The 17,351-nt window shown below is 37.2% G+C and overlaps 1 protein-coding gene across 3 annotated transcripts in view; it reads left to right on the forward strand.

Moving 5' to 3' along the window:
* The window catches only part of LOC128693228 (sesquipedalian-2), a 32,444-nt gene that overhangs the window by 4,006 nt on the left and 11,087 nt on the right, over nucleotides 1-17,351 (forward strand). For all 3 annotated transcript variants that reach the window (XM_053782740.2, XM_053782741.2, XM_053782739.2), the window contains 6 exons: nucleotides 225-373; nucleotides 5,042-5,127; nucleotides 8,888-8,974; nucleotides 9,330-9,412; nucleotides 10,161-10,224; nucleotides 16,694-17,010. In XM_053782740.2, coding sequence (XP_053638715.2) covers nucleotides 271-373; nucleotides 5,042-5,127; nucleotides 8,888-8,974; nucleotides 9,330-9,412; nucleotides 10,161-10,224; nucleotides 16,694-17,010 — 740 coding nt within the window. In that variant the 5' untranslated portion in view covers nucleotides 225-270. The remainder of the gene's footprint in view (nucleotides 1-224; nucleotides 374-5,041; nucleotides 5,128-8,887; nucleotides 8,975-9,329; nucleotides 9,413-10,160; nucleotides 10,225-16,693; nucleotides 17,011-17,351) is intronic.

Consider the following 17,351-nt stretch of genomic DNA (forward strand, 5'->3'; position numbering starts at 1 on the left):
GGTTACCACCCCTCCTAGTAAACAATCCAAATAAAGTCTGCAATTTATTTGAGAATCAGGTCATTATTCTTTTTGGTTATTTGTATGATCCATGCTGGTTGAATTTTTCATTTGTTAATCTCTTATACAGTTGCTGGACATTTATTCACATATTACTGTACTGAGTTTACTACTGTAATGAACCCTTATTTAGTTTTAAACTCTATCATTACAATATTTTACAGACTAGTCTTGTAGTGAGCCATTACTAAGAACACAGATCACAAGAGCATGAGATTCAATAGTGAGGACCTGGCAGAGTTTGCTGCCCAAGCTGGTGACCATGAAGGAAGACTCACACACAAACCTCCATCAAGGACACTCTATGATACAGGTATGCTGAGGGGAATTTCATGCTTTCCAGATACAGTGGAACCTCTCATGAACGCTTCCAAACACGAACAAATTAGTTCACGACCAAAAAATTTGCCAAATTTTTGCATCTGGTTACTAACACATAATCGGGTGCCGAACAAACACAGCCACGCCAATTTTCACATTCTGCGTCATTTGATAATGTCGTCTCTCATTTCCGTAATGTCTTAATGTGAAGGAAAAGACCAGTCACATTAGATCGATTTATGGTGAAGTGTGCTTCACCAGCTAAATGAGAGAAAACACCTGAAGAAGAAAGTCCCTCCATCGTGGAGGTGGACTCTTCCTCAAAACAGTAACCACCTCCCCACTTACCTTCCTCCTCACTTCCTTAACGCCAGAAGTCAACTCATGCAAGGTTAGTTTTCTTGGTTGTTTACGGTATGTTTTTTCTCTGTTATTTAAGGGTTTTTCTCTATTAAACTGTGCATTATTTTGTATAATTAAGGATTTTTCAAACTTTGGTTTTGTCTGTGCTTAAAACTCTCTCTAAAAAAAAAAAACAGTTTACAGCAGACAGTTCATAAGGGTCTAGAACGGACTTATGCAGTGTTAGTTTTATCTGTTGTTCAAGGTTTTTTCAGTGTTATTCAAGATTTTTACATTTAGTTTACTATTACACTGCATTCTGTGGTATAATTAACCCTTTGACTGTTTCGGTCGTATATACACGTATACGTCTTACGAGGTACTGTGTTTGACATATATACAGTGGACCCCCGCATAACGATTACCTCTGAATGCGACCAATTATGTAAGTGTATTTATGTAAGTGCGTTTGTACGTGTATGTTTGGGGGTCTGAAATGGACTAATCTACTTCACAATATTCCTTATGGGAATAAATTCGGTCAGTACTGGCACCTGAACATACTTATGGAGTGAAAAAATATCGTTAACCGGGGGTCCACTGTATACTCATAAATTCTAGCGGCTTCAAATCAAGCAGGAGAAAGCTGGTAGGCCCACATGTGAGAGAATGGGTCTGTGTGGTCAGTGTGCACCATATAAAAAAAATCCTGGAGCACGCAGTGCACAATGAGAAAAAAAAACTCTGATTTTTTTTTTAATTAAAATGCCGACTTTGTGGTTTATTTTCGTATAGTATTTATGGTTGTATTCTCGTTTTCTTGGTCTCATTTGATAGAATGGAAACATTATAGAAATAGAGGTGATTTTAATTAGTTTTACTATAAAAAGAACCTAGAAATGGAGCTCAAAGTAGGGGAAATGTTTGATTTTTGCCAATGTTCAAAAGTAAACAAATGATGTCATTTTCCAATAAATGTCCAACTAGCCATTCTAATATGCAGCCATGAATGGGTTGACATTATATGTACAATTATTTCAGTATTACAGTAGCCTGCATAACAGTAAATCTTCTATTTTTTGTTTGAATAAAAATTCAAAATAGAAAGCAAGAGTAATATCAGAGGGGCCTGGAGACATGACTGATGAACAAAGAAAATGTTATTTTAGAGCCTGGAATGTCTGCATTGTTCATTCCGGACCTTATTTTGAAATTGTCATATTTTTTAATTTTCGTGAAATTGGCCAAATTGCAAATTTCTGACCACGTTATTGGGTAGTTGAAATCGGTAAATGGGCAGTTTCTTGTACTCAATAGAAAAACCGGAGTTCTAAAGAAATAGCTATCAGTTTGGTCAACTGGATAAATGGAATTAGCCGAAAATAGGGCTCAAAGTGGGCGAAATCGCCGAGGTCGCTAACTTCGCGAGAGCGTAATTCCATCAGTTTTCCATCAGATTTCGTTTTTTTTTTGGTGTCATTACAATTGGGAAAAGATTCCCTATCATTTCATAAGATTTTTTTTTTAAATTTTGTGGCACTAGGAGACACCTCAGGATTGGGGGTTGTGACAGTTAAGGGGTCAAGTATGTATTTTTGTGCATAAAAATCTTAAAAAAAAAAAATGTTTACATACAGTTTGTAAGGGACAAGGAATGGTTTAATCATATTTACATACAATCCAATGGGGAAATTAGGTTCGGGTCGCGACCAGGAATGAATTACGGTCGTGACCAGAGGTTCCACTGTATGTCTGTGCATATTCCATACATCTTGGTGCATTAAGTATGCTAAGTTGTGTTGTTAATACACAGTTTTTTTTTTTTTTTTTTTTTCTTTTTTTCTCTCAACAAGTTGGCCGTCTCCCACCGAGGCAGGGTGACCCAAAAAAGAAAGAAAATCCCCAAAAAGAAAATGCTTTCATCATCATTCAACACTTTCACCACACTCACACATAATCACTGTTTTTGCAGAGGTGCTCAGAAAACAACAGTTTAGAAGCATATACATGTACGTATAAAGATACACAACATATCCCTCCAAACTGACGATCTGTTGGAGTGTGAGCAGGGTAATATTTAGTGAAGGGGTTCAGGGAAACCGGTTATTTTCATAAAGTCAGACTTGAGTCCTGGAAATGGGAAGTACAATGCCTGCACTTTAAAATACACAGTTATCTTACTTAATAAGCACAGTATTAAGATTTAGCTTTCATTGTTGTAATTACAGAATCTCGATGTAAACTTGCAAGGAAATAAAAGTTATATTGTATTGTTTCTTGCTATATTAAAACTCTTATTTTTGTCTTTATATAATTAAGTCTTTTCCTCCTCTTTACATTCTGAGATGGAATACAATATGTATGACTACAAAAAATTTTCCTAGAAATTAGTGGGTCATTTAATATAAAAGGCTAAGAGCTATGGGCTTGATAATCCCTGACAACTAACCTACAAATTTAAGATGAATCCTGACTGTATTTTGGTTCATCCCAGACAATTATCATGTTGAATCAAAATGTTTAATTGTGAATTGTCCCGGTCATAGTATTGTGACTTATTATTTTTCTGATAACCCTTCAAATTTGGCTTGATAGGGCTGATTTTGCCCTTTTGACCCAGAATATTCAAGCTTGCTAAAAAAAATTTTCTATAAAAACCACACCTGGCTTATTATTGACTTTCCATTGTTGATACATGTGAGAACCTGTTCCTTCATAACAGACCCACCCATGGCTGTCTCTGGGAGGGGTAGCCTACACCACCTTGAGAGATTTCATTGGTTTTACTGACAGTCAAACATCTTTTGATGGCTGCCTTGGTTGTCAGAGAGCTCTATCTCTTTCCAACATCATCATTGCCCTAACCTGATTATTTTGCCCTCTCTGAAAGTGTGAAATTTGACCTGTCCACAGCCAACTTACTGTACTAACTTTTATGATTCTTCGATTTCCCTTTGCACACACACACACACACACACACACACACACACACACACACACACACACACACACACACACACACACACACACACACACACACACACACACACACACACACACACACTCACACACACACACACTCACACACACACACACTCACACACACACACACACACACACACACACACACACACACACACTCACACACACACACACACACACACACACACACACACCACACACACACACACACACACACACACACACACACACACACACACACACACACACACACACACACACACACACACACACACACACACACACTCACACACACACACACTCACACACACACACACTCACACACACACACACACACACACACACACACACACACACACACACACACACACACACACACACACACACACACACACACACACACTCACACTCACACTCACACTCACACTCTCACTCTCACTCTCACTCTCACTCTCACTCTCACTCTCACTCGCACACACTCTCACACGCACTCACACACTGTTGATATCAACCATCTTTCCCTATAACATAAAGCACTGAATAACCCACATTAGTTTAGCATTCATAAATTTAATAATAATCCTATGCTTGTATTTGATTTTATTCATTATTTATGTCATTGTATCTTTTCCTCTTTCTACCCTAATGAATTTTCACTTGCATAGGTAACCCCTCAGTCTTTCTAAACACATACTGGTATTCCTCTTGCTCAGTGCCAATAAGATTGAGCTCTTCACTTATTAACAGACCAGTTTTATGGAAATCTTTCATTATTATGGATACAAATTATGTTTACTAAGAGAAAGTTATTAAAATCAATCACATTACTATTTTCCTTATTTTTTCACCATCATATCCTCTCCTCTGCTCCTTCACCTTGGTAGTCATTCTTTTCATTCATCCTTCAATGCTCCTTCACCTTAGTAGTCATCCTTCTTGTTCATCATTCTCTGCTCCTTCTCCTTAGTAGCCATCCTTTTTGTTCATCATTCTCTGCTCCTTCACCTGGGTAGTCATCCTTCTTGTTCATCATTCTCTGCACCTTCACCTGGGTAGTCATCCTTCTTGTTCATCATTCTCTGCTCCTTCACCTGGGTAGTCATCCTTCTTGCTCATCATTCTCTGCTCCTTCACATTGGTAGTCATCCTTCTTGTTCATCATTCTCTGCTCCTTCACCTTAGTAATCATCCTTCTTGTTCATCATTCTCTGCTCCTTCACCTTAGTAGTCATCCTTCTTGTTCATCATTCTCTGTTCCTTCTTGTCATATTTTGTACATTACTTCTGTTAAGCTTTCTTTTTCCTAGATTCTAATAATGAATTTCATTGGTTTCAGCTTACAAGGAAAGATGGTTTAAATTGAAAGCTAATTTTCTTTTCTACTACCGCTTGAATGAATTTGGTGGAGTCAATAAGAATGAGGTGAGTGTAAAGATTTTCCAATTGTTATCTAAAGTACAGTACTGACTGTTTTTTTTAAATCAACATTTATCTTACTGTAGTCTCAAGAGACTGGAGTGCTCAGGACCAAATCATTTGCAGAATTAAGAATTTTCTGAGTTTTAGAATGACCATTTAAATGTATGTTTTGCACTACACAGTGGCATGTATACTATTTACTTAACATGATATGCTTTAATAATATGGTAGAAATTATTTACTGAAGCTGGAATTGAAGTTTTATTCCACGGATGCCAGTGAAGGATTCTTGATTCAAGGAATTTCAGCTGCACTCAAATAGACCCATTGTTAGGCTGAACTTCTTGTAATTATGGGATTAACTATAGTGCAAATTGTTTCGGAAAAAAAAAAAGTAAAGTGGGCCAGAAAGCTGCCTACAGTACCTCACTCACACCTGAACATTGATGTACCAGACTCTTGCACATGACCTTTGAACTATTTAAGCTGTTTATATCTTATGCAGTGGACCCTCAGTTAATGATATTAATCCGTTCCAGAGAGCTCATCCTTAACTGATTTTATTGTTATCCGATTTAATTTTCCCCATAAGAAATAATGGAAATCCAATTAATCCGTTCCTGCTATCAGGAGGCATGACAGAATAGTACTTCAATATGACTCTGTTATCAACTCTGTGGCTTATTTATCTATCACAGTTCATCTAATATGACTTAATAAACAATATTAATAACATAGAAACATGATATATACTCTAAAATTAATAAAATATGTCATAATGTATGTAAGGATAAGTGGTGGAAGGGTTGTTGTTGGGTTTATAATGGCCACTGAGAGAAGCTGTACATATTAGTGGTAGAGGAGGCTTCTGCCACCACCACTATCCACAAACAATATATGTATGTAATTTATAAATAAGAAATATTTACATTTTAATTTATAAATAAGTAAGTTTATTCAGGTATACACAAATACAGTTATGTACATAGATTATCATACATAGCAGCATATGTGTAAAGTACCTAGGACAACCCAAAAAAGTCAGAGTGACTTATTTCCATTGGGGTCCTTTTATATTTACACTTATATTTACTTTTATACTTACACTTTTATATTTACACTTACCTTGGAGGAGATTTTAGTTTAATTAGTTTGATGGATGAGATGCTGGCAGAGGTTTAGGGTGGTGGAAGATACGTAGTAGGCCAGCGTATGTTCATTGGCCCGATATACATCCAACAACATTGGAGAGTTACTTTCGTGTTGTTTTTCTATCGCCTACTCGCTTAACTTACTTGCTACACTGTTAATTCTACACTTTATCATTGGCTGGCACTATAGCTGTTATCGATACCTGCTGCTTTAGTATCGTACATATCGTTGAATCACTGTAGGAGGCACATTATCCCCTCTTTTCCTCCTCCACTTTGGTACTTTGCTACGAGGTTTTTCTTGAATTTTATTGTGTTACTTTCCTTCTTTATCACAGGGCTGGCACTAGAAACTTTCTTTGAGCCCATGGTGGCTTATTTAGCAGTTACAAGCACTAAAAACAATGGAATAATACGAAATATATCGCATGTACAGTGGACCCTCTGCTAACGATGGCATCAGCTAACGTTAAATCCAGCTAACGATGCATTTTAACACAAAAATTTTGCCTCAGCTAACGCTAAAAAACTCACCCAATGCGATTCGTTCGAGACACGTCCACGTGTGGCCTGAGCGTGCCTCAGTTGTCCCATGGGTGCCAGTGTTTACAAGCCAGCAAGTGCGGTCGCATCCAAGCATACAATTGGAACATTTCATATTATCACAGTGTTTTTAGTGATTGTACCTCCAAATAAGTCACCATGGGCCCCAAGAAAGCTTCTAGTGCCAACCCTGCAGGATATGAAGAAAGAGATAATTGTTAAATACGAAAGTGGAGTGCGTGTCTCGGAGCTGACCAGGTTGTATACCAAACCCTGATCAACCATCGTTACTATTGTGGCCAAGAAAACGACAATCAAGGAAGCTGTTCTTGCAAAGGGTGCAACTTTGTTTTCGAATAAGAGATCGCAATTGATAGAAGATGTTGAGACTGTTATTGGTGTGGATAAATGAAAAACAGATAGGAGGAGATAGCATCTCTCAAGCGATCATATGTGAAAAGGCTAGGAAGTTGCATGAGGATTTAATTAGAAAAATGCCTGCAACTAGTGGTGATGTGAGTGAATTTAAGGCCAGCAAAGGTTGGTTTGAGAGATTTAAGAATCGTAGTGGCATACATAGTGTGATAAGGCATGGTGAGGCTGCCAGTTTGGACCAAAAAGCGGCTGAAAAATATGTGAAGGAATTCAAGGAGGTTTTTTGTACATAAAAGCAGGCAAGTTGTTTATGTCTCCTGCCTTGTTTTTAAGAGTGTTGATGATGAGCGAGACTTCTAGTGGGTTGGTTGGAGCTAGGAATAGCGTATTAGGGTAGGTACCTATGAGGTAGTCGGATGGACAGGTGTTTGAGCTTGGTATTTTGTTCGCTAGATTTTTCCCTATGGTGGAGAAGAAAACATTGAGTCTGTTTGCTGTTTCAGTTGGTGTGAGTAGGGGTTCATCTGATTTTGTTGGTTTGATTGTTTTGTTTTTGGATAACTTTTTAGTTCCAAGAATTTCAAATAGAGTTTTCCAGGTTTTTTTCATATCACCTTTGATGTTATATAATCTATTTTCATAATACAATTTTTTAGATCTTCTTATCAGGCTGGTAAGAGCTGATAAGTAATGTTTAGACTGTTCTCTAGTTATTTGATCCATTCTGTACTGTTTTTCATATTTGTGCTTTGCGTTAATGGATTTGAGGATGCTGGGTGTTAGCCAGGGACTATTTAGTCTCCTTGCTGTGATCTGTTTAGTTTTTTTGGGGCAATGTTGTTGTAGAGGCTTTGGGCTTTTTTTAGAAAATTATTTATACATTCATATCTGTATATGTTTCGAGCTCATTTTGCCAATTGATGTTATTCATAGTTGCTATAAAGTTATTAACAGCTATCTCGTTATGTAGCCTGAAGGTTACTTTAGTAATGTCTTGTGGCAATTTACCCAGATTAGTTATGAGAAAGGTTGGGTAGTGGTCTGTAGTGCTGTCTGTGATTATGCCTGATTTTAAAGGGGATATGGTGTTTGTCCAGATGTGGTCTATTAAGTAGATACTTGTCTCGGTGATTCTTGTAGGCTTAGATATTGTTGGTAGCAACAGGCAGTTGCTCGTAGTGTTTGTGAATTCGGTTACTTGTGGATCCTGGTCATGTATGTTTGTTGAAATCTCCTGTTAGTAGCAGGTGGTCTTTATTCATGTGTGCATCAGTAATCATGTTTCCTAGTTTTTCACTAAAGTGGTAAGTGTTTGATTGTGGTACTCTGTAGATGTTTATAACTGTGAGGGGTTTTTGCAGGTCTTTTGATTTAAATTTGGCTATGATTTATTCTCCACGTTCATTCCTTGTGCAAGATTTATTGATACATTCGAGTTGATTTGAGTAGTATAAAGCTGTTCCTCTCCCTTGCTGGTCTGTTCTACAGTTGTGTATAGCCATGCATTTCTGAGAAATTTTATTCCAAGATTTTGGTTTTCCACTGTAGGCAGTTACAAATAGTCAATAAATCTGGTTTTGAATCAAGTTAATGAACTTGTTGCTTGGGTTCATGCAGGTGGTAGTGAACAAACAGTAAATAATTAAGTGATGTAACACACTGTTTAATACGTACATAAATTATTTCTCTTTCAGCCAAGTGGTGTTTTTGTTCTAGAAAACATTGAAGTACTGCGGGATGAAGATGTTGATACACCATTTGGATTTATAATTAAGTGGAAGGTAAGGTATAACTTAATTGCTTTGTTACTGTGTAATAATGCATTTTTAATCCTGGAAGTGCTACACTAAAAAAGAAACCAATAAACTTTAATTTTTCTCTTCGCAGTCTAAAAATTCGTGTCCATGTTGACTTGGATCAGTTGTGAAATTTCTCATAATAGTTTTTTATGCTGAAGCAGATTCTTCTTCATTTAATTTTAATTCTTTGCTTATAGTAATCCCTCTTAAATCTTTAATTTTTTCATATTGGTCAGACACTGTTATCATCACTTTGTTATATACATGTTGGGAAATAAATAAATGCAAAAATGAATAGTCTGATTTTTTTTTTTAACTTTTAATGTTTCTTTGTCAGGATGACCCAGAGCGCAAACATTTATTTTTTGCAAAGACAGAAGCAAGTGTTCATGCTTGGATAAATAAAATATTACATGCAAGGTTAGTGCTGATTTTTATTGGGTTTAAGTGCTTGATACAGTAGTGCACCATTTTCCCGGGGTTATTTGTACTGAAGTTTTCCTATTAGTGGAACTCCAAGTGAAGTGTTACAGCACCACACCTCTAGCATCGATTAAATTATTTATACGGTTTCCTTGACTGCTACTGTCAGTAACTGAATCAGGAAATTTTGTGAACAAATGTAGTAAACCATTTTCTGGTAAGTGTGGTTTGTAATTTTAATGTATTACTGTAAATTTTTTATTTGCATTTTTATACTCTTACAAAAGAAGACTCTATTTGAATTATTAATGCTAGAGGGGTAATAACCTAGGATAACCCAAGAAAACCAGTAGCAGCTTATTTCCATTGGGGTCATTTTCAAGTCATTCCCAGATAATGGGCAGCAGGTTTTTCAGAGACTTTCCCAATCATCACACCTTGTAATGGGGCTTAACTCCATGTTCTCTCAGATGTGAGCTAAGCACACTAACCATTGTGCTATTAAGTACATATTGCACTGCAATATTATCGGATTTTCAACATACCAGAGTGCTGTGGGTCTTGTTAAGTCCTGGGAAATGGTTCACTATTTTATAAAGTAACCAGATAATCATCAATACTGAATACCCTTGAGACAGTATTAAATAATTTGAATATATTTATATTTTCTATTTTTGGTATACTTTGATTTCTATATTTTAATTTCGTTTCATAACCATAATGCTTTGAAAATTTGTCATTTCAGTTACGAGCATATGAGAGCTCAGCTGATCATGTTAAGGGTTCATATCAGAAGAAAGACTGGTAAAGTAAGTTTGATAGAAAAAAATTATGTTTACATATAAAGGAAAGTTCATTGACTTGTACAAGAGAACATCTTGTGTCCTAAAAATTCTTAACTGAAACACACTTGATCAGTGGAAAAAAAGTACAGGCATTCCTCGTTAATAAGGTAGTCGTTTTAGAGCACTTCACTAATACGGTGCTTTTCCGCTATATTCATGTTTATTATTTTCATTGCTTACCTTGGTCTTAACTCTTTAAGAATCCAGACACCTGGATCTGAAACATGTCCAATGGGTCCAAGAATTTTCCAAAAAAAAAAAAAAAAAAAAAAAATTCTTATGAAATGATAGATAATTTTTTTCCGAAGGAAATGAACCAAAAGTGTGAAATTTGATAAAAAAAAAACTTAGGGAATTTTGCTTTTGAAAAGTTAGCAGCCTTGGCGATATTTACAAATTGGTGATATTGCTGATTTTGCCAATACAGTGGCACCTTGACTTACGAGTTAATTCGTTCCATGACTGAGCTCGTAAGTTAATTTGCTTGTACAGTGGAACCTCAAATTTCGAACGTATCACTTATCAAACTTTTCAAAAATCGAACACTTTTTCAAACCAACTTTGTCCCTATTATCGAACTCGCCCCTTATTTTTGAACCGCCGGGTACCGGACCTTTCCGCCAGCCCGCTCTATCCACGTCCCCTCGCAGGCGCCGTGAGCCAGTCTGGTTTTGTTGATGCTTGAGTGAACACTAACCTGCACTCTCATTCAAACATTTTACGATTATTTCATTGTGTTTAGTGCTTGTGGGACTATGAAATAAGCTACCATGGGCCCAAAGAAACTTGCTAGTGGTACCCCTGTGGTAAAGAAAGTGAGAAACACCCCTAGATGTGAAGAAGGAAATAATACAGAAGTATGAGTGGTGTGAGACTTGTTGGGCTTGCCAGGATGTACAAAGGACTGTGGAGAGTTATTTTGTGAAACAGAAACAGATGACTGTGGACAGTTATTTTGTGAGACAGAAACAGATGACTGTGGACAGTTATTTTGTGAGACAGAAACAGAGGACTGTCAACCAGTGCTTAATTGTATTTCCATTATTTCTGGACCAACACCATATCCCCCTTAAAATCAGGCATAATCACAGATAATACCACAGACCACTACCCTACTTTCCTCATAACAACTCTTGGTAAATTACCCCAAGACACTACTAAAGTCACCTTCAGACTTCACAATGAGGCAGCCATTAATAACTTCACAACAGCAGTAACAAACATTGACTGGCACACTGAGCTAGAAATCTATACAGACATTGACGAATGTATTAATAATTTTCTAAAAAAGACCCAATACCTCTATAACAAGCACTGCCCTAAAAAACTAAACAGATGACAGCTAAGAGACTGAACAGTCCCTGGCTAACACCCAGCATTCTCAAATCCATAAATACAAAACACCGATATGAAAAACAGTACAGAATGGGTCACATAACCAGAGACCAAACAAAACGTTACTCGTCAATCCTAACCAGCCTGATAAGAAGGGCAAAAAAATTGTATTATGAGAACAGATTATCCAACTTACGAGGTGACATAAAAAAGACCTGGAAAACCCTATCAGAAATTCTAGGAACAAAAAAGATAACACGAAATAGCGAAATTAAATTAAAAGCAGATGAACCCCAACTCCCACCAACAGAAACAGCAAACAGACTCAATGATTTCTTCTCCACTATAGGAAAAAACCTTGCCAATAAAATCCCAAGCACAGATACCCCACCAAATGACTACCTCACTGGCAACTACCCGAACACACTGTTCCTAGCTCCGACTAACCCATATGAAGTCTCCCTTATTATCAACACACTAAAAAACAAGACAGGAGATCTAAATACCTTACCACCCTTTATATACAACAAAGTGTCACAAGTGCTATCACCAATCATTGCAACACTCTTTAACAAATCCATTGAATCCTCTACCTTCCCTACAGTTCTCAAAATAGCAAGGGTCACCCCGATCCATAAAGGAGGAGACCAAACCCAGTTGAATAATTATAGGCCAATATCTAACTTACACCCTCTCTCAAAAATCTTCGAAAAATTAATTCATAAACGAATCTACACCTATCTCATCTCCCAAAACATACTCAACCCCTGCCAATTTGGTTTCAGGCCTAATAAAAATACAAATGATGCTATTATACACATGCTAGAACATATATATACTGCAATAGAGAAAAAAGAAATCCCACTGGGGATCTTCATTGACTTACGAAAAGCTTTTGATACAGTTGACCATGACTTGCTCCACATAAAATTGTCTCACTATGGTATAAGAGGGCACTCCCTCAACTACCTCAAGTCATACCTCAGCAACAGAAGCCAATATGTGTACACAAATGGGGCAAACTCTTCCACACAACCAATTACAGTTGGTGTCCCACAGGGAAGCATCCTTGGCCCTCTTCTCTTTCTCCTATACATAAATGACCTACCAAATGCTTCGCAGTTACTCAAACCCACACTATTTGCAGATGACACTACATACGTCTTCTCTCACCCGAGCCCAGTCATGCTAGCCAATACTGTAAATGCCGAATTACAGAAAATATCAACCTGGATGAGGACTAACAAACTTACACTAAACATTGACAAAACCTACTTCATTCAGTTTGGAAACAGAGCTGCAGATGTCCCTCTTAACATAATGATAAACGGATCACCTATCACAAAGCTAACAGAGGGAAAATTCTTAGGAATCCACCTTGATAATAGACTCAAATTTCATACACATATACAACAAATTTCTAAGAAAATTTCCAAGACCGTAGGCATACTATCGAAGATACGTTACTATGTTCCACAGCCAGCACTCCTGGCCCTGTATCACTCTCTTATTTACCCCTATCTCACCTATGGAATTTGTGCATGCGGCTCAACAACAATTAACCACCTCAGACCACTAATTATCCAACAAAAGGCTGCAGTCAGAATGATAACAAATTCCCACTACGGGCAGCACACTCCACCAATATTCAAAACACTTAACCTACTCACCATACAAAACATCCATACTTATTACTGCACCTATTACATACGTAGAACACTTAACTCTGATATTAACCCTCCCCTCAAACATCTGCTTGCCAACCTCAACAGAGCTCATGACCATAACACAAGACACAGATCACTCTTTGATGTTCCTCGTGTCCATCTTACGCTATGCAAAAACTCAATGCACATAAAAGGCCCTAAAATCTGGAACTCATTACCTGTAAATATAAAAGAAACACTACCTGTTTATAAATTCAAGTCTCTTCTCAAAGATCACTTACTCACCCAAAACCAAATAAATACTGAATAACTGAACCTTATAAATTGTATATCCTAAATGTTTCTCACAATTATATCACATAAATGTTAAACCTAAGACCTAATCTAACTTTGTTATTTTTTAAATACACTACCTAACAGAATACTCCATTCTACTGAATGTACAGCAATGCATGCAACCATATGACCTGTCTCTGTAATACTCATTTGTGCTTTATTGTTATCTGTTTACAATAATGTTTTATCACTGATTACATCTTTGCTTAGTTAATCTAAAGTTAATTTTAAGCCAGCCCGTAATGCTATGCATATAAGTGGCTTTGGCATGCTACTCTTACCTGTATTTTTTTGTACCTCTGTATGTATGCTACAAATTATAAAAAAGAAAAAATAAAATGGGAAATATTACTTTGCTTTTCAGACTTTTTGAATTTAGAATTAGCTCCTGGAATGGATTAAGTTCGATATTTGAGGTTCCACTGTATATCAAATAAATTTTTCTCATTGAAATGCCATTAATCCAATCCAGCCCCCCCCCCCCAAAAAAAAAAAAAAAAATTGTTACAGGTTTTTAAATAAGAAAAATGTATTTATAAATAAGAAATATTGTATATTCCACCTCCACCACTCCACCCACCACCATCTCTACTACACCCACCATTATCACTACTCCATCCACCACCCTCACTACTCTATCCACCACCCTCACTACTCCCCCCCACCTTCACTACTCCACCCACCACCATCTCTACTACACCCACCACCCTCACTACTCTACCCACTGCCATATCTGCTCCACTCACCATTATCACTACTCCATCCACCACCATTATCACTACTCCATCCACCTCCGTCACTTCTCCACCCACCACTATCACTACTCCACCGACCACCATGACTACTCCATCCACCACTATCAGTACTCCACCCACCTTAATTAATGTTTCTGGAAAAACTCTTGAGTGTTGAAATGGAGGTACCTCTTCTCCGGATTTATATGAGAACCAAACAAGGGACGAGGTGCCTCACTACAGTCTGGGATTAGTGTGGGAGTTTTATCCTTCCAGTTATGTCTTGGAAGAGCATGTGGGATGGGACAAAGTACCTGACATTCCTCTGGGTACAGAGTTGGATTTGACTTCAGATATGCCGCCAATTAGTGGCAGCATATCTGAAGGTCGCTCGTAACTCAGATTTTGGCTTGCAACTCAAAGCAAAAAATCAATTGAGCGACGGCTCAAAACTCGTAAGTCAGGGCACTGGTAAGTCAAGGTATGTACCACTGTATCATTGTTCTGCCACAAATTTCAAAATTATCAATTTAAAAATAGGGTCCTGAGTAAACAATGTAGAGATTCCTGGCACTAAAACCACATTTCCTCTGTTCATTAGTTACATCCCCAGGCCTCTCCCATGCGACACATTGCTTTCCAATTTGAATTTTTATTCACACAAAAAACAGACAATTTACTGTTATGCAGATTATTGCATTATTGTAGTAATTGTATAAATAATGTCATCACATTTGTGAACACGCATTAGACCAACCATTTGCATGCATATTGGACAAGTCATAATTTATGTCCTCTGGAATATCGACAAAAATCGAACATTTCCGCTGCTTTGAGCTCAATTTCAGGCAATGTCCAATCCTGAAACTAATCAAAATCATCTCTATTTCTGTAATATAGCTTCCATTCTATCAAATAATACCAAGAAATCAAGAATACAAAAATAAAAACAATCCAAAAATACATTGTAAGCTTGCTATTTTAAACCAAATACACAGTCACAGTTTTATGTTTCCCATCATGCACTGTGTGGGGGCAGGATTTTTTTTTTTATATGGTCACACTCATCGCATAGACCCATTCTCTCATATCTAGGCTGAAACTTACCACTCACAACTTATCTGAATGAGCTGAGCTGATCAAGTAGTCCTATAGCACAGACCCTGAGCTCATAACCGTACTGCTACGGCATGGACCTCTAAAGGGTTAATATGGTTTTTGGTAATTTTCAAAAATACGAATTGTTACTTTTGCATCTTTTTTTACATCTAGTGCTATTGCTCACTTAAGAAATGAATGACAGTGTAAACATGTTTCTAGGCTTTTAAATGAACTGGTAAGTGAAAAAAAAGACTGTGATTCACTTTAAGGCAATATTTGTTTTACGGAGGTGGTCTGGAGCCCAACCTTCCTTATTAGTGAGGTATGCCTCTACAGTCTTCTGACCATAACCCATCTGTTAACCAAATGTGCCTGTTCACCCCACTTCACCTGGATCTTATTTACAAGCCACTAGTGTATTAGATATTCTTGTTTTTACTTTTATACAGCACCGGCTTGTAAGAAATATTCTGCATTTCAATGGCATCCATTATCTGTAAAATTCCCCTATGCAAAACATAAATATTCATAATTGCAAAAAGAATTTTAAGGTTCGGTGAAGTGAACTATGAATCGACTGTGAGTATACATATATTCACTTGTTTCTTAAGACATTTTAGTAGGATATCATTATTTTTTTATTTTTTAGAGCTTTATCAAAACTTGTCCAAATAAAAGTTAGTTCTGCAACATGTGTCTTTTCTTTATGCTTTCCAGAGAGTTAGAAATTTAATTAAATGATAGTATATTTGATAGAGTATTTTAAATAACCCATACTGTATCTTACAAAGGATGTAGCTAAATCTCTTGAAATGACATGATAAGCTAAGTTCTGATGGTTATGTTGGTCTGTGAACTGCCAGTGGTAGGCATAATCAGGTTACATTCTGGGTAGTTTGGCACCTAACCATGCTGTGGGCGGTACGGGTCATTAGTATGTGGTGGAGGTTGTACCTATTTTGTCAGGAAACATGTAAGCATCTCCAGATGTAGGTCTATCAGACAATGAGCTATTTAGTGAATGAGTAACTATTGACATACCAGTAATAGATATCGATGATTTTAATAGCCGCTTTTTTAATGATGCTGTATACCCATGGCTGAGCATCCACTGGATTAGAGAAAGTTAATTTTTCAACCCTAGGATATATTACTATGTTATAACCCTTGATTATCTAGCAGTTCCTAAACAGGTTCTTTTAATTGTTTCAGAAGTTGTGTATCAGATACTGTGTATAATAAAACTTAATTGCTTTGCAGGATCCCCTAGAACATTTTGGCACCCCTTTACCTCAACGCACCTCATGGGCAATGTCTCCTACAGCTCAGTTTCACATTGATCTTGAGGGACTTGGTGGGTCTCATATACCAACCAGCCATACATCTTCATTACCGCCTAGCCCTAGTACCTACCATTCTCAAAAAAAGCCACCTGGCAGCCCTTCTGGATATAGTCTTCCATCAAAAAGTCCAAGTCTGATGTTGAAAATTCCAAAGAGTCCATCCTTCAGACATGCAACATGCAGTGCACCTATACCCCCACCTAGAAAAGGAAGGAAACATGGTTATGAGAATGGGTGAGTTTTCTTTTCCTCTCTTTCCACATTGTTCATATCATGCAGTGATTTTCTAGATTGATTGACCCTTTCTCAGCCATTGTCATTTGCTTTGCTCAGACTTGCTTGCCTTGATGCTAGTGAAGGGCTCGTGATACGTGGAATTGAGATATTGTTCCCTTCCTTAGATCAAACCTGATTATCTCCCATTTTGTAGATGTTGTATGATTATTACAGATTTAGAGCTTCTCCATGAATGTTACAACAATAATATAGTTGCTTATGTGGGGTGAGGATGTTGCAGTTTAGAGGGCCATCTGAGCTGTGAAGTTAATATGCTTCTGCTCAGAGAGATTGAACGA

Source organism: Cherax quadricarinatus, chromosome 28 (genome assembly GCF_038502225.1).
Source record: "Cherax quadricarinatus isolate ZL_2023a chromosome 28, ASM3850222v1, whole genome shotgun sequence".
NCBI classification, from domain to species: Eukaryota; Metazoa; Arthropoda; class Malacostraca; order Decapoda; family Parastacidae; genus Cherax; species Cherax quadricarinatus.